The following is a 25,366-nucleotide window of genomic DNA, read 5'->3' on the forward strand; positions in this document are numbered from 1 at the left end:
CAACATAAGTTGCCAATATCTGTGAATGGTAGACAGTGGTGGAGTTATGAATAAGGGCAGATATCATGTGTAGTTACTGTCTGCATGGCTGTTCATGTATGGCAGAATAACATGTATGGTGTGTTGACTATTTATGATAGGATGCCTGAGGCAGTGAAAGCCCTTTCATCAGCTCAGACTGTATGGAATCTTCCTGCTGAGACTAAACTCCTGCTGAAGACATAATAGCTTTTCATTGGGTACTGAAAAATAAAGTACATGATTGAGCTCGAAAATTAAGGAAGTGATGGAGACTTTAAGGGAAGTAACAGTCAATCATGAAGAAAGAAGTGTGGTCTCTGTACGTTTACCATGAATTCCTATCTGAGGTGTGAAAACTGATAGCTATTGACTTGATTGGATGCAGCAAGCTGCACTTTGTTCATTTGGGTACCAATAATATCTGTCACTTGGGTTCGAAGGCTATCCTCGACTCCATGCAGTGGTTTTATGAGGTGATGGTGCTCACTCTCCTGATTCAGAAAGTGTATGTACAACTCACATTTTGTAACATTCATCCATGGGACTACATAGTGTCTTCTGGCTTGGAGACAGACGCAAGCCTTAAACCAAAGACTTCATCACTTACATCATGATCCTGAGCACAGCTTTGTGTCTTGTCCTGTTGGGATGGAAACTGTAGGGTAACGCTGATCAGGTCACGCATGCACTATATAACATCAGGAACAGATTATGTGTAGTATGTATATGAGTATTTTTCATTAAAGAAAATCTCCTCTGTAAGACAAGTAATGAGTTAGGTGTAAAATAGTAGAGAGCTAAGTGTGGATCAACTATATTGATCACAGAGTGCAATGCACATTCTCATAGTTCAGGAAAAGGCAGTGTGAATCTAACACTTTTTAACTATAGGCGTGTTCAGTGTAAGTCCCCAGAATTAGCCTTAACTATTAACAGTAGTAAGGTACAGTTATCATTTGAAACTGAAAGCTGATTGCAGCAAGAAAGAAATAGCAACCGACCACCAGTGGTGATGACATATATATTGTCAAGAAAATCTCAGTACTAACCAATGAAATAAATACATATGAGTGGGAAGAGTTTCGGATGACTCTGTTTATCAGCTTCATGTGCTCTGTGTGAAATTTGATGCATAAACTGAAAATTTTAAAATATACTGAAAAAAAACTTTTTGACATTTTATTTCACCAATAAATGTTTCCTTGTATTGCGTTTGTATTAGGCAGTAAGAAGAGTTTTTAAAAATGAGGAACAATGTTTTGATTAAATTTGTTGGTGATGACTTTAAGTCTGGTAATACTTTTTGATAAAACAGGGTATATAGCGACTTTTGCACTACACCACTCTTTATTTTATGTTTTTGTTCATGTATAATAACAGAAAGGTTATCAGTGAGATAAGTGTGTTCCTATCATACTCGTAGCACAAGTATTAGGGCAGTATATTTGTGTAACAGATAATAATTTCCAAGAAGCCTCTTTCACTTTCTCGTATTCTTTAAAGTTCACAAAAATATGTTTGTTTGTCATCATAGAAAGCTATATGTCTCGGTGAAGGTATTCTGCCTTCATATTTAGATTATTTATTTTGGGAAAATCTTAAAGTCTATGTCCAGTTCTGTAGATAAGAAGGTAAAATGTCAGATTCCACCTGTATAATATTAACTGCAGAAGTTACTGTTAGACTCAATAGTTTTATTTTTCTCTCAGAACCTTTCCATGTAACATAACAATTTTTACATTTTAATTGTTTTTAATCTTGTTTGATGTTCCATCTTATTTGTCATTACAGATAAAGAAATGGAATTTAAACATTTAAATGATGAAGAAAGTGTGAAGAAACTGCCAAAATTATTTACACCTGTTTCTTCAAAAAATCAAGAGGTTATTAGAAGAAAGGCTTCTAATCAACCTGTCATTGTAATTTCAAACTCCAATACAAAGGATCAACCATTAAAAAGAGAAGATCACTGTTTAGTGCAAGTTGATGCTCAGAAACATATGGAATTTCCAACCGAATTAAACATGCTAAAACTGCAAGGGAACGTTGGTCCACAATTGACAAGCTTGATTTACTGTTCACTGGAAAACCCAATAACTGAAATTGTGACCCAAAATAACAACGAAAATGTCAAAGTAAGTATTCACAAGTAGAAAATGAAATGTTTTAGCACACATTACAGTCACTGCTTAGGAGCGGGGAACTTGTCATTAATATTTACTGATAGAAAAGGACTTTGCTCATGCTATTTACCCTCATCTAGTGTATAGAGAATGAAGTATGACCTTTTTTTACATACTTAGGTTCCTAGGGAAGCAGTACCAACTGAAGATTTATATTTTGATGATGATTTTGGAACCAGACTGGACCCTCACATGGAATTACTTGTGCTTCAAACAAGTAGTACACAAACGTACAATGATCAGTAACAATCAGAGAGTAATTCCTGTGATAATAATACTACATGACTAGAGACCATGTAGGCAGTATAATTTCATACTTTAAAATTATTTCAACAGCTCTATGTCAAGCCATATAGTAACATCTCAGTCAAATACAGAAGAGGACATCAGTTCTTCATTGTAATGCACAGTATTATATTGCTTCATATAATACATATGTTATATGAATGTTCTCTTTTTAGAGTAAAGGTACTTGCATTTGGCTTATCAACGTTATGGACAGCTATAAATGCTGCAAAAAATCTCGACCATTCTCTGACAATCATCTCTTATATTTACTGCAAGGAAATATCTTTTATTTATTTTATATTAATGAGTGTTTGTTAACATAACAGAGTAGATAATGTTATTTGTGAACTGCACTACAGGAAGCTGCAATACTACCGTAAAAATATTCATTTCAGTTAATGAACTGTTAATATTAACTCTCTGAGTTATATGATTGACTTCAAAAACTGATTTGTGGTACTAACACAGATCCAAGTTCTATGAAAGCAGAAAGAAATAAAATGATTTTTTTGCTTCACAAATAAAATAGATATTACTCTTTTTCCAATGATCTCCATCTCCTCTAGAAAGTCCTTCATTGGGAGGGTCTCAGGCTGGTGAGAATCAGTCAAGAGTTAGTCGTTTGTGGGTTTTGTAAGCATCCTCTTTTGTAGGTGAATTTCGTTCCCTTAGTATACTTTAAATGTATCCTAAGCTTTAATTTTTCATAAAACAAGTTTTAGGTGGCTTTTCAACTTTAGATCAATCCAGATAAGAGCAAATCCAAGGAGCAAGGGGGGTAGGTGGATTCATCCGCCCTCTCCCACAAAAAACAATAGCACTCTGTACTGAGCACTGATGTAAATAAATTATTAATGTTATGTTAAATCATTTTATATATTGTATTTATATTGTTCTTAAAATACTAGGCATTTATGTTACACATTAAATGAGGATATGGCTGTAAGTTATATTTGAAGGGAGGAGGCGTCGGGAAGGAGGATGAGAGACAGTAAAAGACTGCACAGACGAACTCTGCATTTGCACCTTATTGCAAATTCATTTGCGTACGCAATTTACAGTTGTTATTGTATCCAGTGACTGATCACCAATCATTTAATACAATATTAGTGGGTTATTCTGCCTCAGTGAGCTCTGTACTAAACTGGAGACACAACTCAAATATGTCTTTGCACAGAAAACTGTTACAGTCTTCGGCGGAACCGCCATAATGGACAGGGGCATTCGAAGTTGTTTGTTATTTTTCTGCTTGCTACTTGTAATGCTGCCGTATTTTGTTAACAAAAATTGTCAAAAGTTATATTGCATATGGTGGCAGTAATAGATTGATGACATGATGTTGCATTCACTTCCACAAGTTGCCTAAGTAATGAACGGTATGCATTAATATGGGGCTATGGTAATGTAAAAAAAATGATGTTGGGAAAACTCAAGTATTAGGTACCAGTAAAGTAAGCATATCTAAATTTTATTCAGGTTTTCTCATTCAACCGCTGAGCTTTTAAATAAATGTGTACCATATGTAAGGTAGGGAGACAATCGAGGACACTATCGTATTATATCATTTGCAGTGATCACTTTACAAAAGACTGCTACATGTTTCAAATTGGAGCTGATCTACAGTTACTGAGCGATGATGCTGTACAGAGTGATCGATAAATCAGATGCCCTGTCCACTTGCCAGTGAAAATCAGTCAGGGAACGTAAATACCAAGAGTTGCATCAGATCTAGGTTTGCTTATAACAATAACCCAAACACATTACAGTTACAATCTGCTGTAAGAACACTGTTGTATAAGGATAATGTTAATGCAGGTGATAAGGCTAGGCCCTTAATGTATACGATATTGGTAAGCAGTTCTTTCTGAGTTGGAGAATTTATTTGCTGTAAGAGGCAAAGCGATGAGTAGGCCCTACAATTACGATAGTGAAGATATTAGTTACAGTACTTCGAGGCGTCTGAGTCATCCACACTCCGTGAATATTGGGAGAATATTGTTTATTATGTATCAGAATGTGTTTGCCGGCCGAAGTGGCCGTGCGGTTAAAGGCGCTGCAGTCTGGAACCGCAAGACCGCTACGGTCGCAGGTTCGAATCCTGCCTCGGGCATGGATGTTTGTGATGTCCTTAGGTTAGTTAGGTTTAACTAGTTCTAAGTTCTAGGGGACTAATGACCTCAGCAGTTGAGTCCCATAGTGCTCAGAGCCATTTGAACCAAGAATGTGTTTGCGAAGGATTCTTGTGATGTAAAGATGTGGAAAGCGCAAAGAAGGTACTATTTTACCTGTACCCTGCATGTACCTGTAGGTAGGCTGGGCCAGTTCAGGTGCTGTGAGTCACTGATGGCATAATCAGTGTTGTTATGGGTTTCCCCCACCTCAATCTCTCCCTCCTCTGACGAAGGGCCATTATCCCATGCATAAAATGGCAGGAAGTCCTAATTTTGACGGGAAATTAAAAAAAGCCCAATTGCACTAGTGTGAATGTGAGGTGGTTGTAGTCCTAAGTATAAATTGGCATGAAACTCAAAATGATGCATTGTCATGTTGGTTGACTTGAACTACTGGTACAGTCTTGCTATGGCGTCAGAATGCAAGATGGGGTTGTAAGAGGGCCAGGCTGGAATACTGGGGAAGGAAATCGAAGACTCTGAATACTGAGGCTGGCTCTACACTGTCAGAATCCTAGTTCCAGAATATTACCACCACAACATCCAAGAGAAAGGATGTTTGTGCAGGTCCTGTCCTGTGATATGTTTTCCCTGGCTTCCACCCACTCAGAGGTCACTGTATAGTGCTTCTCTTAAAACTAAGTTGGGATCTTCCATGCAGGGAGGGATTTAAACAAATTCCTTACCATGGAGCACAGGGAGCGAGAGAGGGGAATTCTGGTATTGAGAATCAACAGTGAGTTGCTCCTGCAAAACTACTCAGTAGGGAATGAGAGAGGAATTCTAGAACAGATAATGAGAAACACCAATAAAATCTATAACCCACACATATATAAATACTTTATGGATGGAAACTGAAAAAAAAAAACAGATTCAAGTATTATGCTTACAAATGTGTGTGTGTGTGTGTGTGTGTGTGTGTGTGTGCTGATCAGATGACAGAGGTAACCTAACCAACCACCAGAGAGCTGTCTCTTGTTTTCTTTATTGTCATTTCATTCCCTCTGTGTGGGGGCGCACAGACAACATCAATGTAGCCACTCTTCAGTCTGCAGTTTTGCACATAATAATGCAATATTTTAAAAAATGGAAATGTGAACAAAATAGGAGAACTGAATATTTCCAGATGGAACTGATGGGAAGGACTTGGCATTTCATTGCGAGCTGCTCATAGGTGGCAAGTTTCAGGAGATGATGCTTGATGACCAGCTGCAGGTAAGGGGTAGATGGAAGGCATTGTATTATCACATAGGAAAGTGAAACAAAAGATGAAGATAGAGAGCTGGCGCTGAAGTTGTAGAGAAGGAGAAACGTTGGTGGCGTGGTTGTGAAATGGGAAGTGACAGAAGTTATCTAGACTGCTGTGGGTTTGGAGGGGCTGCTCAGGGGTGGGATGGAATGTATTAAATGACTGTGTCTACTTTGAAAAAGAGGAAGTGATAGTGGTTTTGTGAATATGTGGCCATGGCATTTAAATATGGAATGGGCTGTAAGGATGAACTGATGGAGGATAGGTAAATGCTCGAATGTGTGGATGTTTTGAAGGGCAGTGGTGATGAAGTGGATGATGTCTTCAGTAGTAGGAGTAAAATATAGGAAGTTGTTTGGGTGGAGTGGTGTGTCAATATGGCAGATTGGGACGATCAGTTCAGATTTGGTGGTGGTGGTGGTGGTGGGTGTTGGGCTGTACTCTTTTAGGGGTAACTGGGGTAGGACTGGTTGCCAATGTTGCAGGTGGGTGGGGACTGGAGTTTGGGACAGTCTTGGTACAGGTGGTTGGCTTTGCAGTGGGGCGGGTAGGACGATTGTTGCAGTCAAAAGTTAAATGATCATTGTAGACAAGGCATTTGTAGCAATGGTAGTCATGGGATTGGGATTGGGAAGGCTGAACGTCATGTTTGTGGCGGTAGATGAAGACTCCATTCTGAAGGAGGTGATCTATGGTTGAGGGATCTTTGGGAAAGATGCAAATGAGGAATGTCGGTCCAGAATGGTGACAAATTCGAAGGACTTTATGGATTTAGTAGTCAGGATTGGAATTTAGTTCGCTTTCAGCTTGACCCACAGTGATTTCATGGTCCACTCCCTCGATCACAACAGTAAGAATAGGCAAATGGATGGGGGGGGGGGAGAAGGGATTGGATTTTATGTATTGTGGTGCGCTGAGTGCCAGGAGGGAGGTATGTGGACCAAAGGTGATGGAAGGTACTTGTTGCAGTAGGTGGGTTTGGAAATTAAGATCAGATGATTTCACGATTATGGAGGCTTTGCAGAATATGAGTTGTGATGTGTTGTGGCTTGGAAGGTACTTTTTTATTTTGAGAGAAAGTGTTTTACGACTGAAGAATCTGACATCAGGATATGATAGGATGAAGAATGTGTTGGATGAGATGTGTGGGAGGAGATGGGAGCAGACTCCACAGGACCTGGTGAGTGGGGCTGATTGGGTAGCAGTTGGGGTGTCAGTGATCGGTGGGGTATCTGCACTAGGTGAGTTGCAGGGATCTCTTGAGGATGGAATGTCGGAAGATATTGATTTTGAAGTGAGACAGGGTTTTGTGTGACTGTTTTTAGTTTCTGACATGGAGCTGGTGGAGTTGGAGCTGATGCATACGTGGTATATGTTGCTGGTCTGGTTGTTGCTGGTGTAGGTGTGGCTGGTACTTCTGCTTCTGGATCTAGATGTAATGATGACAGTGGTGGCAATGAAGCAGAAATATAGGCTCATGGCGCAGCTGGCTGGTGCAGTTCTTGCAGTGATGATCGGGTTGGTGGTGGTGGTGGTGGTGGTGGCGGCAGCAGCAGTGGCGGTGAAGCTGCAGAATTTGCTGGTGTGATGATGTCTGAAAATGAGAAGTTAATTAAGTCAGGGTATGATGTGTGTGAGAGTGAGAAGACAGATGGGATCATCTGACCAGTGGGGAAGGAGGAAGGAAGAGCTGGATGGGACAGTGAGTAAGGGCTGAAGGAGTAAGAGGAGGTGGGAGTGCAGATGCGAGTAGATGATAGTGCATGTTGTAGTTATAGGTTGATCCATCGTTGAATGAGGACAGCAATGGTGGTGACTAGCTGATGGGGGCAAAGACTGGCAACAGAGACGTGGGCTAGGTGATTTCTGGTGATGTCCAGAGGCAAGGGCGAGTACTGTTAGCGAATGTGATGAGTGGAAGCAATGGCGATGGTGGGTAGTGAGGATTGGCAGTAATGCTGACATGTGGCAGTGAAGGCGTTTATGTTGATGGGCAGCAGGGACTGGTAACATTGGCGCCATCTGCCAGTGAAGGCAATAATGATAATGAGCAGCAGGGACTGGCAGTAATGGCGACATCTGGTAGTGGAGGCGATGACAATGGTGGACAGCAACAGGTGCTGTCAATGGTAGAGATGTGGACATTGTTGGCTGGAAACGTTCCCCTAAGGAGTGTCAACCTTGAGAGCAGCACAAGCAGTTCTTATTCCTGAAAGGAATAGGACTTCCAGTCCTCAGATATATAGTGAACTGTCTTTTTTTTCTTTATTGTCTTTTCATAGCCCACACAGTATTTTGATGGGGGTGGGCTGTCAGTGGAGACAAGTCATCATAGTTCAGCCATATGAGAGTCAAAGCTTAAAACACATTATAAAATTGTAAATGGCAGTTGATAAAATGAATGTCTGACATAAGAAAAGACATAGATCTAGTTGCATAATTTAAAACATAAAAGGCAGGTTTGTTGATTAATTAAAAGAATGACACAGATGAAATGGCATATGAATGTTTCCCAAAAGATAAAAGACAGAGGGACAGCTGAATATGTTAAAAAGAAGTAAAAGCTGGTGTATTGGCTGGTTAAAATAGAGACATAGATGAGCGAATTGATGAGTGAGCTTAGAGAGAAAGGAATAAGGGTATCATGGTAAATAGCAGTTGAGATAGTGAGTAAGAAGATATTTGTGTGGATGGATGTTAGAGGAGGAATTTGGGAGAGTGGAAGGGGATGCCTTTGCAGACCAAGCCTTAGGATGTGGGTGGACAGGAGTGGAGAAGAGGGGAGACCTGAGTGGGGGAGGTGATGTGAATTCCTTCAGATCTGGTAGCATGGGTATGTATGAGGGTGGACTTCATGGTTGGGTAAGGGAAGGCGATTGAAGTTTCATTGGGAGAGGATGTGGAGTGTGGAGGTATAGCATTGGGGGAATGTGATGGACGGTACAACATACAGCAGCCTTAAGAAGGAAGCAATGGATCGCAGAAAATGGAGAGGCAAAGGACCTGCTAATATAGCAGATAACTGATGATGATGATGGCAGAGGCATGGCAGAGTACTAGGAGCAGTGAACAGGGGGGAAACCAGGGGGTGGGTAGTGTTGCGTTTACAGCTAATATAGAATATTTGGAGAGGTTGAAGATCAAAGAGGAGGGAGAAAAATATTATAAGCTGGTAGAGGATGCATGTAGTGGAGGGTAGGTAGCTGTTTTCTTCTTTACTGTTATTTCAAGTGAGATGGCACACTTAAAGACACTTGAGAAACACTTGAAGAACGCTAAACACTTGAAAAAAAGTATTTGAAAATATCTGAGTGTGACAGAAGTTACTCTGACCATTGAAAATGGAGAACCATGCATTTTCACTAAAACTGGAAAGGGACCTACCCTGGGACAGTAGATTGTAGATGAAAACAAGGGTGGATATGAAATTGTGGTAGTGATGATGTCTGAGGACCAGCAAGAGGTGTTGTTGAGACACAGGGGACTGTTGAGTACAAGGAGAGAGAGGTAACTGGTATTTGGATGTATAGATTGGAGGTTCAGGGGGTTAATAGGGTAGGGTGGATCCAATTTTGGTAGGATGGGTATATGCTGGGGGGAGTTAATGGTCTCACAGTGGGATACAGTTGAAATTTCTTTGAGAGAGGATGTGGATGGTGTGTAGGTGGAGAGTAGGTCGGATGTGTAGGTAGGGATGTGACAGCACACTAGGATTGGAAAGGAGATGGAATACACCAGGATTGTTGAAGCGAAGTTTACAGGTGGTGTAGGTTGTTTGGAGGTGTTTGGTGTGAGTGAGGAGACGTGGGAATTTGATGAGTTGGTGAAGGATGCTTGTGGCAGAAAGCAAGGCAGATAGCATGCCGTTTGAAGATCTGGAGGGACCTACAGAACTTATTTGGGGTGGATATGCATGGAACATTGGCATAGCAAAGATGGAACACATCAGGGATTTGTATGTGTGAAGGACAGTGGAGGGCTGTAATCCTCAAGTTCAGCTACTTAGTAGTTTTGGTTTAGTGTGGGAATTCTGTTGGATGGTTAGCAGGTGAGGTTTCCATGTTAGTTGGAGGTAGAAGGTAAGTCCAACGTTTTTTAGTGTGTTAGTTAACTGAATAGGTTGGTCACAAATGGTGAGGGAGAAATCATGGAGACAGAAGGTGCAGGTGGTGTGTCCTATAATTTGTACCTGGGTATTCGAAGGGTTAATCTTAAGGAACCATTGGTTACACCATGAGGTAAACTATCTGAGGTGTGTTTGGAGGAATCGTTGGAATTTCTGGTGGGTGGGATAGAGATGTCATCAGCATACTGAAGGAGGTGGATTGTAGGAAGTGGATTGGGGATATTGGCAATGAGAAGTAAAGAAGAGAGGAAAGAATGTTACCTTGGAGCAGTGTTACAGAGGGATGGAAGGTACAGGAAATGGTGTTGTTAACAATGACAAACGATGGGTGACTGGAGAGGAAGGATGCAATAAAGCCCACATACTTTACTGGAAGTGTGTAAGTCTCAAGTTTGAAAAGGAGACTGGAATGCCATACATGGTTGTATGCTTTCTCTAGGTCAAGGGGGGCAAAGATGGCAGATTTATGGATATTGAAATGCTGGGATAGGAGATGGGTGAAGTTGAGGAGATGATATCAGCAGAGAAAGGGGGGGGGTTCAGAAGCCACATTGGATAACAGAAAGCAGTGGGTTTTGGTGCAGACAGCAGTGGAGAAGTTGGTTCAAATGGTTCAAATGGCTCTGAGCACTATGGGACTCAACTGCTGAGGTCATTAGTCCCCTAGAACTTAGAACTAGTTAAACCTAACTAACCTAAGGACATCACAAACATTCATGCCCGAGGCAGGATTCGAACCTGCGACCGTAGCGGTCTTGCGGTTCCAGACTGCAGCGCCTTTAACCGCATGGCCACTTCGGCCGGCTGGATATGTTGGGGGAGGATGGATTCAAACACCTTGCTAAACACAGAGATGAGGCGGTATGAGGAGATGCCAGTGAGGAGTTTGTTTGGTTTGAGAAAAAATAGGATTCTGGAGGCTTTCGACAGGTCGGGATAGTAACCTGTGGAGAGGAGAGTGGTATACAGGGTTGCAAGGGTGATGGGAAAGGAGACATAGCATTCTTTAAGGTGGCAATTGGCAATATGGTCATGACCAGTGAATGAATTGTGTTCTTAGTGAAATACTTTTTCATGTCCCCTGCTGTGTTTGGGGTGTTTAATTCTGGTGTGTTGTACAAGTACTGAAAGCTCGGAGCCAGGGATGGGAGTGTGGTATCTGTGTTCTCATGGGCAGTAGGGAACTGGGTGTAGTGAAATTGAGGGTCATCAGGGATGGAGAAGATGTTGGAGAGGTAGGATGCAAAGTGATTTGATTTGCTCAGGTCGCCAGAGAAAGGAAGTTTGTTGAGAAGGCTCGGGTAGTGAGGGTTGGAATGGGTGCCAGTAAGTCAGTGGAATGCTTTACAGTACTTGGAAGAGTAACTGGGTGTGTAGTATTGAGTTTGGTGAATGTATGGCGCCAGTCCCGACGTTTTTTTGGCATTGAGTAAATTTGTAATGTGTCGCTGTATTTTCTGGTGGTGTGTGAGTGTTTCCCAGTCATGCGTGAAGAGTAAGGAGTGATATAAGTAATGCGATTGACAGAGAAGTAAAGCTTGTGGTGGGAGAGTGTGGCGATTAGGATTTTTGGTTTAGGAGGGATATGGGAGGGGATAGCATCTGACAAGGGCAGTTGTACATAGGCTGTGGAATGGGGGATATTATTAGGTTGGTGGGAGGTTAGAGGTTGGCTTCCATTCTGGGTATCTATGGTTTCCTGGTAGGCATTCCACTTGGCACGATAGTAGTTATGTACAACTTTTGGGTGGAGAGTGGAATGCAGTGCATGGAAATAGGGTACTGTGTAGAATATGGTGAGGAGGATAGATAGGTGGTCACCTCCAACTGGATCAAGGAGTTCTGCAGTGAGGCTTCCGTAGAGGTTGGGAGATGTGAGGACGACATCTGAGATGGTGCTGCTTTCAGGAATGGTGATGAAGACAATATCATCTTGGAGGGAGTCTGGTAATTGAAGCCATCGTTAGAGTTCTGCAGGGGATCTACTATGGATGTTGAGGTCAGTGGCAACAATATAGATGGAAAAAATGTGGTCGATGTGGGTGAGAAAATCATAGGGGCAGGATTATTGCATAGGACGTAGGCGGTAGCACAGGTAACAGTGTGGATTTTTAAGAAGAAGCTAAAGATAAGCTGTACAAGGTTGTATGTTCCTGTGACTGGCAGTTGTTACTCCATATCGGGCCAGTATGAGAAGGTTATCAGTGCAGTGAAGGTTATAAGGAGGGGCATGGATGGTGATCTGTAGTTGCAGCAACATTTCACTGAAAATGAAGGTATTGATGATGTGTTGGATCTGAGAGCTACCAGACACTCGAAACTATATGCGGAATTCATATAGCATTGACAGTTGAGGAAGTTGACTTGCAACAGTCAAAACCTGGGAAATGCTTATTACAGGAAAGTATCATACATTATATGAGAATAGCGGTGAATATCATACTTGTACGTAACATTTAAAGACCAAACACTGAGCTGCCATCACTATGAGAGTCCTGCACTATCCTGTGTGTGTAATATGCAGTCAACACCCTCTAGAACACTGCCCCAGTAAGAGCGGAAAACTTTGCACTTCCACCAGTAGGGTACTGTTGTATGAATCAATCAAACACATTTGCACCACGTGACAGTAGATAATATAGGGGGCTACTACCCCACATATTATCATCGGTTAAATGATAAGTGGGTCAGACCCAAACATCTTCTAAAACCTTATCCCATCAAGAAACATGACTGAAAAAAACCGTTAAATTATAAATTTAACCAAATATGAAATTGATTGAAAATGAGTTAGTCATAAATTTTAGCTGAATATGAAAATGGTTTAATATCAATTACTTATAAATTTTTAACTGAGTAAGAAAATCTCATGCAAAAAACTTAAAATACATAAACTTGAAAAAATATACTGAATTAAAAAATAAAATCCATTTTGTCATTTTCAAACATCTAATAATTTTTTTATCTTATAAATTAGCTTTCCACGACCTATATTCAAAAAATATCAACTCATTTTTCCATTTTTGAAAAAAAACTGATAACTTTTTATCTTATAAATTAGAACAAATAAAATATGACTAATTTATGAGATGCATTACAATTAGACATACATAATACTGTTGTGACAAAAGGTAAAACAAGAGAGAGATAAGTTGAATGTAACATTTGCAAATATTATTTTCAACCATCTATTATTATAGAACATTTGAAAAGCACAAAACATAATGATGCTGCTGATTATTTTCAAGGAACTTATGGAGAGAAATATAAATTTTATTCTTAAATTTGGGAGGAAACTGAAAAAGCAAATTCTCTCTTTTATATGACCGAAAAATAGCGAATTATTATTATGAAGACACAAATATAAATATTTTAAGAGAAATTAAAAAAATTAAACTCGCTCTTATTTATAACTGCAAGAAATACAGTGCTGAATTATGAATTATACAATGTACCAAAGAAATAAAATATTATGTTTTTTATATATTATTTTTAACAATTTTTTATGTAATAATCGCAAATATATAAACACTAAAAATTCTGAGCTAAAACTCTATGCTGAGAATCATAATTTTTTCCATAAAAAATTATTTGACCTAACATATTGTTACTAATTTTATCATTAAAAGTAGCATATAATTTCATAGTAGTTTTTTATACTGCTACAATATTCTTTTGTTGAATCATATTTATAAAATAAATAACGAAATACTTAAAAAGTTATAGCATTTTTACTTCAGTATCTTCTTTCAACTACATTACTCATTGCAAATCATGAAATCAGTCAAACGTTTTTAAAAAGTTATATGTTGGGTCTAAATTCTGATAACACTTGGTTCAAGAATCATAAAAGAAGGTTGTATACCTGGAAGAATCCTGGAGATACTAATAGGTATCAGATAGATTATATAATGGTAAGACAGAGATTTAGGAACCAGGTTTTAAATTGTAAGACATTTCCAGGGGCAGATGTGGATTCTGACCACAATCTATTGGTTATGAACTGCAGATTGAAACTGAAGAAACTGCAAAAAGGTGGGAATTTAAGGAGATGGGACCTGGATAAACTGAAAGAACCAGAGGTTGTACAGAGTTTCAGGGAGAGCATAAGGGAACAATTGACAGGAATGGGGGAAAGAAATACAGTAGAAGAAGAATGGGTAACTCTGAGGGATGAAGTAGTGAAGGCAGCAGAGGATCAAGTAGGTAAAAAGACGAGGGCTAATAGAAATCCTTGGGTAACAGAAGAAATATTGAATTTAATTGATGAAAGGATAAAATATAAAAATGCAGTAAATGAAGCAGGCAAAAGGGAATACAAACGTCTCAAAAATGAGATCGACAGAAAGTGCAAAATGGCTAAGCAGGGATGGCTAGAGGACAAATGTAAGGATGTAGAGGCTTGTCTCACTAGGGGTAAGATAGATACTGCCTACAGGAAAATTAAAGAGACCTTTGGAGAGAAGAGAACCACTTGTATGAATATCAAGAGCTCAGATGGCAACCCAGTTCTAAGCAAAGAAGGGAAGGCAGAAAGGTGGAAGGAGTATATAGAGGGTTTATACAAGGGCGATGTACTTGAGGACAGTATTATGGAAATGGAAGAGGATGTAGATGAAGATGAAATGGGAGATAAGATACTGCGTGAAGAGTTTGACAGAGCACTGAAAGACCTGAGTTGAAACAAGGCCCCGGGAGTAGACAACATTCCATTAGAACTACTGATGGCCTTGGGAGAGCCAGTCATGACAAAACTCTACCATCTGGTGAGCAAGATGTATGAGACAGGCGAAATACCCACAGACTTCAAGAAGAATATAATAATTCCAATACCAAAGAAAGCAGGTGTTGACAGATGTGAAAATTACCGAACTATCAGTTTAATAAGTCACAGCTGCAAAATACTAACACGAATTCTTTACAGACGAATGGAAAAACCGGTAGAAGCGGACCTCGGGGAAGATCAGTTTAGATTCCGTAGAAATGTTGGAACACATGAGGCAATACTAACCTTACGACTTATCTTAGAAGAAAGATTAAGAAAAGGCAAACCTACATTTCTAGCATTTGTAGACTTAGAGAAAGCTTTTGACAACGTTAACTGGAATATTCTCTTTCAAATTCTGAAGGTGGCAGGGGTAAAATACAGGGAGCGAAAGGCTATTTACAATTTGTACAGAAACCAGATGGCAGTTATAAGAGTCGAGGGGCATGAAAGGGAAGCAGTGGTTGGGAAAGGAGTGAGACAGGGTTGTAGCCTCTCCCCGATGTTATTCAATCTGTATATTGAGCAAGCAGTAAAGGAAACAAAAGAAAAATTCGGAGTAGGTATTAAAATTCATGGAGAAGAAGTAAAAACTTTGAGGTTCGCCGATGACATTGTAATCCTGTCATAGACAGCAAAGGACTTGGAAGAGCAGTTGAACGGAATGGACAGTGTCTTGAAAGGAGGATATAAGATGAACATCAACAAAAGCAAAACGAGGATAATGGAATGTAGCCAAATTAAATCGGGTGATGCTGAGGGGATTAGATTAGGAAATGAGACACTTGAAGTAGTAAAGGAGTTTTGCTATTTAGGGAGTAAAATAACTGATGATGGTCGAAGTAGAGAGGATATAAAATGTAGACTGGCAATGGCAAGGAAATCGTTTCTGAAGAAGAGAAATTTGTTAACATCGAGTATAGATTTAAGTGTCAGGAAGTCGTTTCTGAAAGTATTTGTATGGAGTGTAGCCATGTATGGAAGTGAAACATGGACGATAAATAGTTTGGACAAGAAGAGAATAGAAGCTTTCGAAATGTGGTGCTACAGAAGAATGCTGAAGATAAGGTAGGTAGATCACGTAACTAATGAGGAGGTATTGAATAGGATTGGGGAGAAGAGAAGTTTGTGGCACAACTTGACCAGAAGAAGGGATCGGTTGGTAGGACATGTTTTGAGGCATCAAGGGATCACAAATTTAGCATTGGAGGGCAGTGTGGAGGGTAAAAATCGTAGAGGGAGACCAAGAGATGAATACACCAAGCAGATTCAGAAGGATGTAGGTTGCAGTAGGTACTGGGAGATGAAGAAGCTTGCACAGGATAGAGTAGCATGGAGAGCTGCATCAAACCAGTCTCAGGACTGAAGACCACAACAACAACAACAACTAAATTCTGAATATCTTGAGGGGAAAATTTAATCTCTCTATATTTTAAACAAATATTCTGTGATTTAACGTTATCAAATAATGAAGAGTGAACCAACTGATTAGTTTTTCGATTTGTTTGAAAAACAACAAAAATAAAATAAGACATATCGAACTTTGCTGAATTGTAGTGATTTGAATATCTAACTCGAAATGAATTGTACTACTCAACCCATTGATTATTTCCTTTTTTTCAATAGTTATAAATAAAACAATGTTGCAGCATAGTTATCAATTAATTTTTTATTAGATTTTCCGTACTATATAGGGTAATCTGAAGCATCAGCTCCAACAGTTTTAAAACTCATATATAACTGAGTATGAATGGGTTGAACCCAGCCATTACCAATATTTATATCAATTCCAGTATCGTTATATGAATTATTTATATTATTTTTTGTTTTGTCATTCACTGGAGAAGCATAAAATTAATATCGTCATTTATAACGATTGAAATGTTGAAAGGGTAAAATTTTGAAAATACCTATTACATCAGCACCAGTAAAATCCATCAAATTATTATTTTCAACAGTAATATTTATTTCTAAATCCAGAATTCTTTCATCATGAATTTTAACAAATAACAGATATTTTGATTGGTAAGTTATAGTAGGACCAAATTCTTAATTAGTATTGAAAGAAGCAATAATGTTAGTTCCCTGGCCAGAACATTTATCTTTTTCTAGGAATGTCCCATCAACTATCTTAAAATTTATGGTTATTTACTCTAAGGGAATAAATTGTGGCAAATTACTAACAATACTTTTTGTAGCTTCAGTAAACTGATTAGTGATGCCTAATAATTCCCCTGCATTAGCGTTTGTATCGACGTATAACTGAATATCACTCACTATAATACCTTCATTTAAAATTTAACCTTGTTTAGTATGAATTTTAGGCTTTCTAGAATGAATAAATTTGTTTAACTTTTTAAATTGTATTGAACAATAAGTATTATTATACTTTCTCCATCAGAATATAATTTATTATTTTTTGAAGTAATATTAGGGTGCTGAAAATTTGTGTAAAAACTACCTACTGCAACATTTTTATAACTTTCTCCTATGGGAACAGATAGTCTTTTATTGATAACTTACGAATTACGTTTTAATTGAATTAGGTGACACATTTAATATTAATAAAAACTCCTATAGTGTTAATAAAATTATTTAATTAACTGAAAATTGATCATGAAGCAAAAGTAAGAGTTCCAGAGAAGAAATTAAAAAAAATCATGTAAATATTAAGAATGTATAAATATAACTACAAAAGTTAAGAAATAGAACAGATGCTGTCTTCGAATTTATTACTTTCATAGACAATAATGATGAAATCATACCTTATTTGAATGAAAATAATTCAGATCTTTTATTCAATGATTTTATTCTCGAAAATCAAGATATAGTTACAGAATATTTATGAATAAATAGACTATGCCTACTTATCCAAAACATTTTCTAAAATACCAAGCCAATTAGTTCCAGGTAATATAAATTTCTCAAATGATTTTAGACAACATAACACAAATTTACATAATATACACCTTTATTTTGTTTGTGGTGATTTAAAATTTGATGGTGTTAAGTGAAAGTTGGAATGATGATAAGTCTGGTTTTACTGCAATACATATGACAATTAATAATAATGAAGCTAAATAAAGGAATGAAATTCAAGATTTTTGGCAAAATAAATCAAAAAACATAAAGGCAAAAAATTTTAAATCACAAAGCATAAAAATACAATAGTATAAAACATAAAATATGAATATATGAAAATAAAAAGAAACAATTACACAAAACTTAAAAAATAATTTATAACTTTATCATTCTGTTAATTTTTCAAAATATGACATTTAAGTTGTTAAAACAGGTAAATAGAATAGAAAGTTAATGGAAGATATAAAAGAGGAACTTAAAAAATTAACAAAACAACCTAGAAGATCAAACCATTTGTTCATGCAATAGAAGACATAATGAAGCAATTCAAGTTTTGGATGACAGTATATTAAAAGCCATAGGACAAAACAGAGAAGTCGAAAAACAAATGGTTACTTATAATAATCATAACAATTTAGAAGACTTGAATGAAATATAACCATTTAAACAATATAATTTTATATTAATTAATTTAGAAATAAGATGCATTGAATAAATATGAAGAAGAGATTAAAAATATAAAATATTTAAAAGATGAAGAATAAGAAAACACTAAATAAAAAAACATACGTGAACAATGCTGGAAGATATCAATCACAGTGAAGATCAAGTTTTTGGATTAAAGGATGTTGGCATAGTTCAATTACTTGCTCAGTTGCAAGTAAAATTTGGTGTACATAACTTGTGTGTTGGTGACAGCACATATGAGGGTACAGATGTTTTAATGAATGTTTTAATTAAAAAATGGTTTACTGTGTATGATACTGGCACAACATTTAATAGAACCGATTTTATAAACTTATGGGAATTTATTATTTCATTTAGGACCATTATATTCTGAAGAGAATCTAAATGCAAGCAATTGATTACGGTATGAAACATAATACTTTGGTAAAAGAAATTGTTGATGCCTATTTCCCAAAATTTTCAGCTAATTTAGACTCTTGTGTACATGAGAAAGTAGCAGAAACTGCATATATCTGGATGAGTGGTGTTAGGGATTATTAGCTACTATTCACACTTAAGAATTATCGGAAAACAAAAATTATCACCCTGAAAAATTTTCATTACAAAAATGTTAGGAAAAAATTTAAATGATTCCAGAGATATGTGTTATTTAATAGATTCTTGAATAATTTACCTCATCCTTTTTGAAAATCAGAAACATATGGTAAGGATTTAGAAAATACTTTAATCAAAAAAAGAGATTTTGAAACACATCTTTCTAGATTTAATTACTGTCATCCAGGTACAAAATTAGAAGAAAGAGTAATTAGAGGCGCTAAAGAAATAAATAAGTTAGATGAAGCTGATAAAAAACATGAAATTTTTATAGAGATAATGAGCAATTAAAAAAAGCCAGTAAGCAGATATAGAATTACGAAAAATGGCAAAAGAAATAATGTATTCAGAAGCTTCATCATTAAGCGAAAAACTAGCAACAGTAGTGAGAGGAAAAGTAGGTATGGGCCTTCATGAAAATGGTTGGGAGTTTTAAAATTTTTAAAATAACATAACGATAGATAAAATAATTTTATAAATTTTTAGAGAAGATAATTTTATAGATTCAATAATATTAAACTGTTATTCCAAATTTATTTTATGAAATCATCATACTATTCTAACCTATGTATATATATATATATATATATATATATATATATATATATATATATCTTATTAGTTGTAGTATTCAACGTTCTTGCTAACGAGTGATAAAACTGAACCTAATCTAATTAAAATTAAACTAAATAAAGAACAATTAAATAGCATTGATAACTTTTTTACAGATACTCAACAAAGAAAGAGCTAAAAACGTTGGCAGAAATTTCCTGTTGTGAAAATGAATTATTGAATGTTTCACAGACAAGAAACATGTAGGATTTCTTCCTTTATTATTGGCTGGATTACCATATTTAACTGTTGCTGGTTCATTAGTTTGTGAAGCAGCTGGCGTAGATAATGCTGTAATAAACAAAAAACCTGCTAAAAACTGAACAAGAGACATAAATTTCTTTTAGAAAAGAAGGGACCTGGAGTAAAGAAATAGGGAACAAAAATTTTCCACATAATATTTAAAAACTGGAATAACTGTTAACAAAGTTTGATGCAGAAAATCTTACTAAGGACTTCATAAGTAATATTTTAGTCGCGTTTATATGACTGATCAATTACATAATAAGTCAATTATTTTTGAATGTGGTACAGTAAATTTAGATATTTGTGATAAGTTTTGTACTCTTTGGGTTTCCTATTACAAACCAAGAAATACAAAAATTGTTTTTCATTCATTTGATGGCAAGTTTAAAAAAAATTGATTAGTTACTTTTGAAAACTGACTTCTATTATGATAGTAAAGGAATACATAATTTTGATGATTTTATTTGTGGTCATTCTTTTATTTGTGCTGAAACTCTTATCAGATAAAGACAAATTTCATGTTCATTTACATTTAACAAATGGACAATTTTCGCGATAAAATAAATGTGCAATATGAATAAATACAAAAAATAGAATGGAACTTTGAAATTTTAATTAATAAAAATGATAGATTTGAGTAACAACGAATAAAAAATTCATAGAGCTTTATAATCAAAAATTAATGATAAGTAAATTTAAGATAAAGAGAATAAAAATACAGAAATATCATTAAGATGAATTAGATAAAAATACAAAATATGGTCAAAGCACTTAATAAAAAATTAGTAAATGTTTTAAAAACAATTAAGAGTTACCTTTCTTTTAATTTTGTACCTGGACGACAGTAATTAAAACTAGAAAGATGTTCATACAATGTAAACTTTCACGGCAGTTCGCCGCTTTACCTCCGAAGATGTCTCCCGCAGTCGGAGACGAAACGTTAGGAGACAGTTTTATACTTCGACCACGGCCTATCAGCCTAGAAAGATGTGTTTCAAAATGCCTTTTCTTGATTAAAGTATTTTCTAAAACTATACCATACAGTATGAACAGCAGCAGGTGAACCAAACAGATTTTTAAATATCTTTGGGACAAGAAGACAACAATAGTTTGGGTTCAAAAAGGTAGGAAAGATTTGGAAACGAACAACATACATCAAAAAGGTTTGATAGAAAGAGAGATTTTCAAGAGGAAAATGTTAAAAATTGAAGGATTCCAGGGCAGGAGGGAGAAGATGACACTGTCAAAATGGTCCAAGTAGTTGAAAAGGGCATATAGTGAAAAGATGAAAGAATGCTGGAAGAAAAAGAAAGAACAACAATACAGAAAGGATTGAAAAATTTATGCGTGGTCCTTACATGACACAAATGAAGAACAAAGAAGAAAAAGTTAAATATATTTCTAAATATTACTGCAAAGAATTTAAAGTGAGATATGACTGAAGAAAACTCTAAAATATTAATATTGATTGGAAAGGATGAAAACACATATTCATCAATTAAGAAATCATTAACTGAGAAAATGTGTAAAATTTAAAGAAATTAGAGTTAAATTGATTCTACAATATAACAAAATTGAAAAAAATTATAATAATCTTTAATTTTAATGTTTTATTTTTTATTTAATACATATTCTAGAATATAACCAAAATAAGATAACTTTAAATAGTTCTTAATTCTAATATTTTTTATTTTATTAATGAAATTTAAAATAATAAGTAAATAATTACTCACTAATAGATTAGTGAGTAATTATTTACTTATTATGTCCATTTGTTAATGCCCCCATATCATTTCCAAAAGACTACCTTCAATTATCATGAGTACTTAGTTTTTTTATTAATTTAAAAAGAAGAAATTTCATGTTTAAAGCTTGGAATTAAATTCATATGTCAATATTGTTATTGATTGTGAAGTCTTTGTAATCTTATTACCGTATTTTATTTTTAACAGCACATTTCTTTACTTCATTTGGTTATATCTCTTCCTTATCATCGACATATAATTTTGCTTTTAAACCACAAAATTCTTTCACTATTTTTCCATTACCTTCGTCTTCCATTTTTCCTAACGCTTTTTTACTTCCTTGAGGTATATTATAAATATTATCTTCTGAGGAATCACTAGTATAACTCTATAGTGAAAATTATACAATAATTCTTTTCTTAAAGTATATACAGGTGAGTATAATTTTTTTTCAAATGGAGCGCAACTAAATTTTCCCCTAAATATGGTTTTCACTTTAATGTTTTGTTTTGCCACTAATATGTCACGTTTACCAGAATTTAAAACTACTATTGTATCGAATGTGAAATCAAACACCTTTCAGATATCTAGTTTCCAAACTTCTTTTATTTGGCTACCAGTTTTGGCGATTTACTACACCATCCTCAGCCCCCTGATTGATGTGTTGGAAGAGTTCACCTCAGTTCTGGTCAAAACCGGCGCCAACATTCGAATACTGGTATCTGCAGATTTCTGCTTACGATACCGATCGCTTCAACTGTAGTCAGCTGAAGATGGCTTAGTTAATCTCCGAAACTGGTAGCCAAATAAAATAAGTTTGGAAATTAGACAGCTGTAAGGTGTTCGATTTAATATCCTTTATCGAACAGCCGAGTGGCACAACCATCTCTGAAAAATGGACATACAAAGACTTATTTCTTCTCTGTTTATTATACATTTTTCATTGTTTTCCCAAATACTCAATTATCATCCCTCATTTCTGTATTTAAAGCTATATAGTGTTATAACCAATCAGAGTGTTTAAATTTTAAGCAGTTGCATATTTTTGTTAATTTCATCCATATAGCGAAATATATTTCCAGATCTCTATACTAAATGACATAATTCTATTTATTACTTAAACATTTACACATTTATTGCTTAAAGAAACTAATAATTATGTTTCTTTAGCTCGTGGCCCAATTTTATTTATGGGAGCAGGAGGTAGATCTTCATGCAGATCATGTAATGTTTTTGGGTACTGTAAATCTACATCAAAAATAAAACCTACTTTAGAAGTTCCGCGATTTTGTTGCTGTTTTTAGAATCATATGAATTTCGTTCAACACATTCAAACGTTCATAATTCAAATATTGACTGATAGGCATATCCATATATATTATTGGTATGTTAATACATAAAATTCGATATCACAGTTTTATAATAATGTTTCATTCATTTATTATCTGCTTTAACATATCTTTTACAACCCTGTGATATACCAACTTTTTCAAACTTCAAATTCATATCATATTTTCCAATAATTCAGGTGGTTGTTCTGTTATTTTAACCATCGAATCAACAGACAAATATGGAGCTGTAAAATGCCAAGAATTGTCTATGTCATAACTTTTTATAAAAGGATTTATAAAAGTTTTTCTAGAATTTTCAAAAACATCTGCTAATAATAAAACAATGGTTTTTAAATATAATTCATCGTATTCACCTAAATCATATTGGTTTAGTTTTATATAAAATTCTACATTTAGTGGTATTTTTCCTTCAAAATTTTCCCAGCTACCTATATAATCATAAACTGATTCTTTAGTTACCAAATTCATTAGGTTCTCCATCAAAAAGTTATTAATATTTTTCCTTTGTATGTTTTTTAAATCTGATGATTTGCATCAAGGGTTGAAGCCATAATTATAAATTTATCAATAATTCTTATTTTGCAATAGTCAGCATTCTATACTGAAACTAATCTATCTTCTTTCATTATTTGGAAGTAAATCTATTTCATTTTCATCATAGACAAGTTATTTTAAAATAAATGAGAATCATATGCCGATAAGTTATGTAAATAAACTAGTTGCAAAGTTGGATGTTTTAATTCTGATTTACATTTATTACACAATGAATTTATGAATTACATATTTTTCTGTTGAATGATTGTTATGATGAAGTTTTTTATTATTTTTTGAAGAATGTTTTCTACACAAAGAACAAATTTTAAATTTATTATGTCTGTAATTCTCTTCAGAACTAAAGGCATCATTTGTTCTTCATCAAAACTAATTCTTTATATTTCTCCAACTTGAATTTGAACCTATATGCATTACTGGATTTTTATAGTGTTCATTTGTATATTTTATATGGTAATTAAAACTGCTTGGTTCATACCTTTGATATTTTATAATATGAGGTTGGTTATTCATTTTTAAATGCAATTCAGTTTTAATTCTTGGTTCATTGTTAAGTTAACATATATCTCAAATTTCTCTGTATATAATATCACATAGCGTCTATTGAGGATATTTTTTAAGTAACTTCGATAACACACTTTCAAAATTTGCATAAGTAACGAAAGGAACTATTCAGTACAGTTATAATTTTCGAAACTTGTAAATGAGCCCTTCTCTGGAAGTCCAACATTTAATTGTTTACTTATTTAACAATTTTCTAAGTGATCGTCGATTTTTCTTTATTATTAAACTGTAATAAAAACAAATCACAAATAAATTCCAATTCTTTATGATTTGATAACTGTGTTGAAAGAAATCTAGATAAATCTTTTGTTCAACAGTGGAGAGTTACTTTCTTTCTTAAAATACAATAAATTAACGTTTTTTAATTTTTACATTTTGTTATTTTGAAGGGGTATACTTGGGATTTTTCATCAAAGGAATAAACATTTATTCATACATTAATCATGAAATCGATTTTTGAAATATCATCAATTGAAACAGGAAACGAAATATTAGGTTTTTTCCCTCAAGTTCTATAACAATTGTTGAATAATTACTTGGTGTGTCTGGATTCTTGCGTTGTTTTGTATCTACTGGATTTAATGCTGAAGCTATAGGCGATGAAAAACATATGTTATCGTTATTTTCAATATTAATAAAAGCTTTTTTCTTTTACTTCCTGTAGTTGTTCAGTTTAGATGAATCTCTTAATGAAAAATATTTATTACTTGCTGACTATATTCCAAAAGTTCTATTTAATGTCAGTTTTAATCCATGTGTTTGAATATTAAACATGTGTTAAAATATGTTGGTTCTGTTGCTTAAATTTTGTAGATACATCTTTTTCTCTGGCCGTTCTATAGTTTTGAGTCTCATACCAAATTCCATGACTTATTGAATATAACAAAAAAATTTGTGCCATTATATAATTTTAAATTTTCTTTCTCTGCTTTTTTAAGTTTTGATGTCAATGAATTTAAGAAATGGTTAGGCTCTATTGAGTTTTTATTATTTTCGAACAGTTTTCTACTATTTTGTCATCTCTAATATATTTTAGAAGAAAAAGGAAATACTTCTTTCAGTTGTTTAGGTTCATCCTTTTTTAAAACTTCATCAGTATTTTCAATACTAAAATAAGGGAACCTTTTCAAATTTTTTTCTCTTGATTCTTTTCTGATTGATGATGATATGTTTAATTATATAAATTAATTAAATTGTCTTTACTTAATTTATCATATCCCTTTAAATTATTTCTTTTGCAATAGTCATGAAGTTGAATCACAGTGAAGTTTCTTTTACAATAGCCGTGAAGTTCAGTCACTGTGAAGACGTTTAATTGTTCATTCATTTAAAAGAAAAAAATAGTAATT

General features: G+C 35.1%; 1 protein-coding gene across 1 annotated transcript in view; it reads left to right on the plus strand.

The window, feature by feature from the left end:
* LOC126248959 (uncharacterized) overlaps window positions 1-2,876 on the plus strand; it is a 208,874-nt gene extending 205,998 nt beyond the window's left edge. Inside the window, exons 17-18 of the mRNA XM_049950494.1 lie at window positions 1,813-2,156; window positions 2,325-2,876. Coding sequence (XP_049806451.1) covers window positions 1,813-2,156; window positions 2,325-2,450 — 470 coding nt within the window. The 3' untranslated portion in view covers window positions 2,451-2,876. The remainder of the gene's footprint in view (window positions 1-1,812; window positions 2,157-2,324) is intronic.
* Window positions 2,877-25,366: the final 22,490 nt, after the last annotated feature.

The sequence above is a fragment of the Schistocerca nitens genome, chromosome 3 (genome assembly GCF_023898315.1).
Source record: "Schistocerca nitens isolate TAMUIC-IGC-003100 chromosome 3, iqSchNite1.1, whole genome shotgun sequence".
Taxonomy (NCBI): domain Eukaryota; kingdom Metazoa; phylum Arthropoda; class Insecta; order Orthoptera; family Acrididae; genus Schistocerca; species Schistocerca nitens.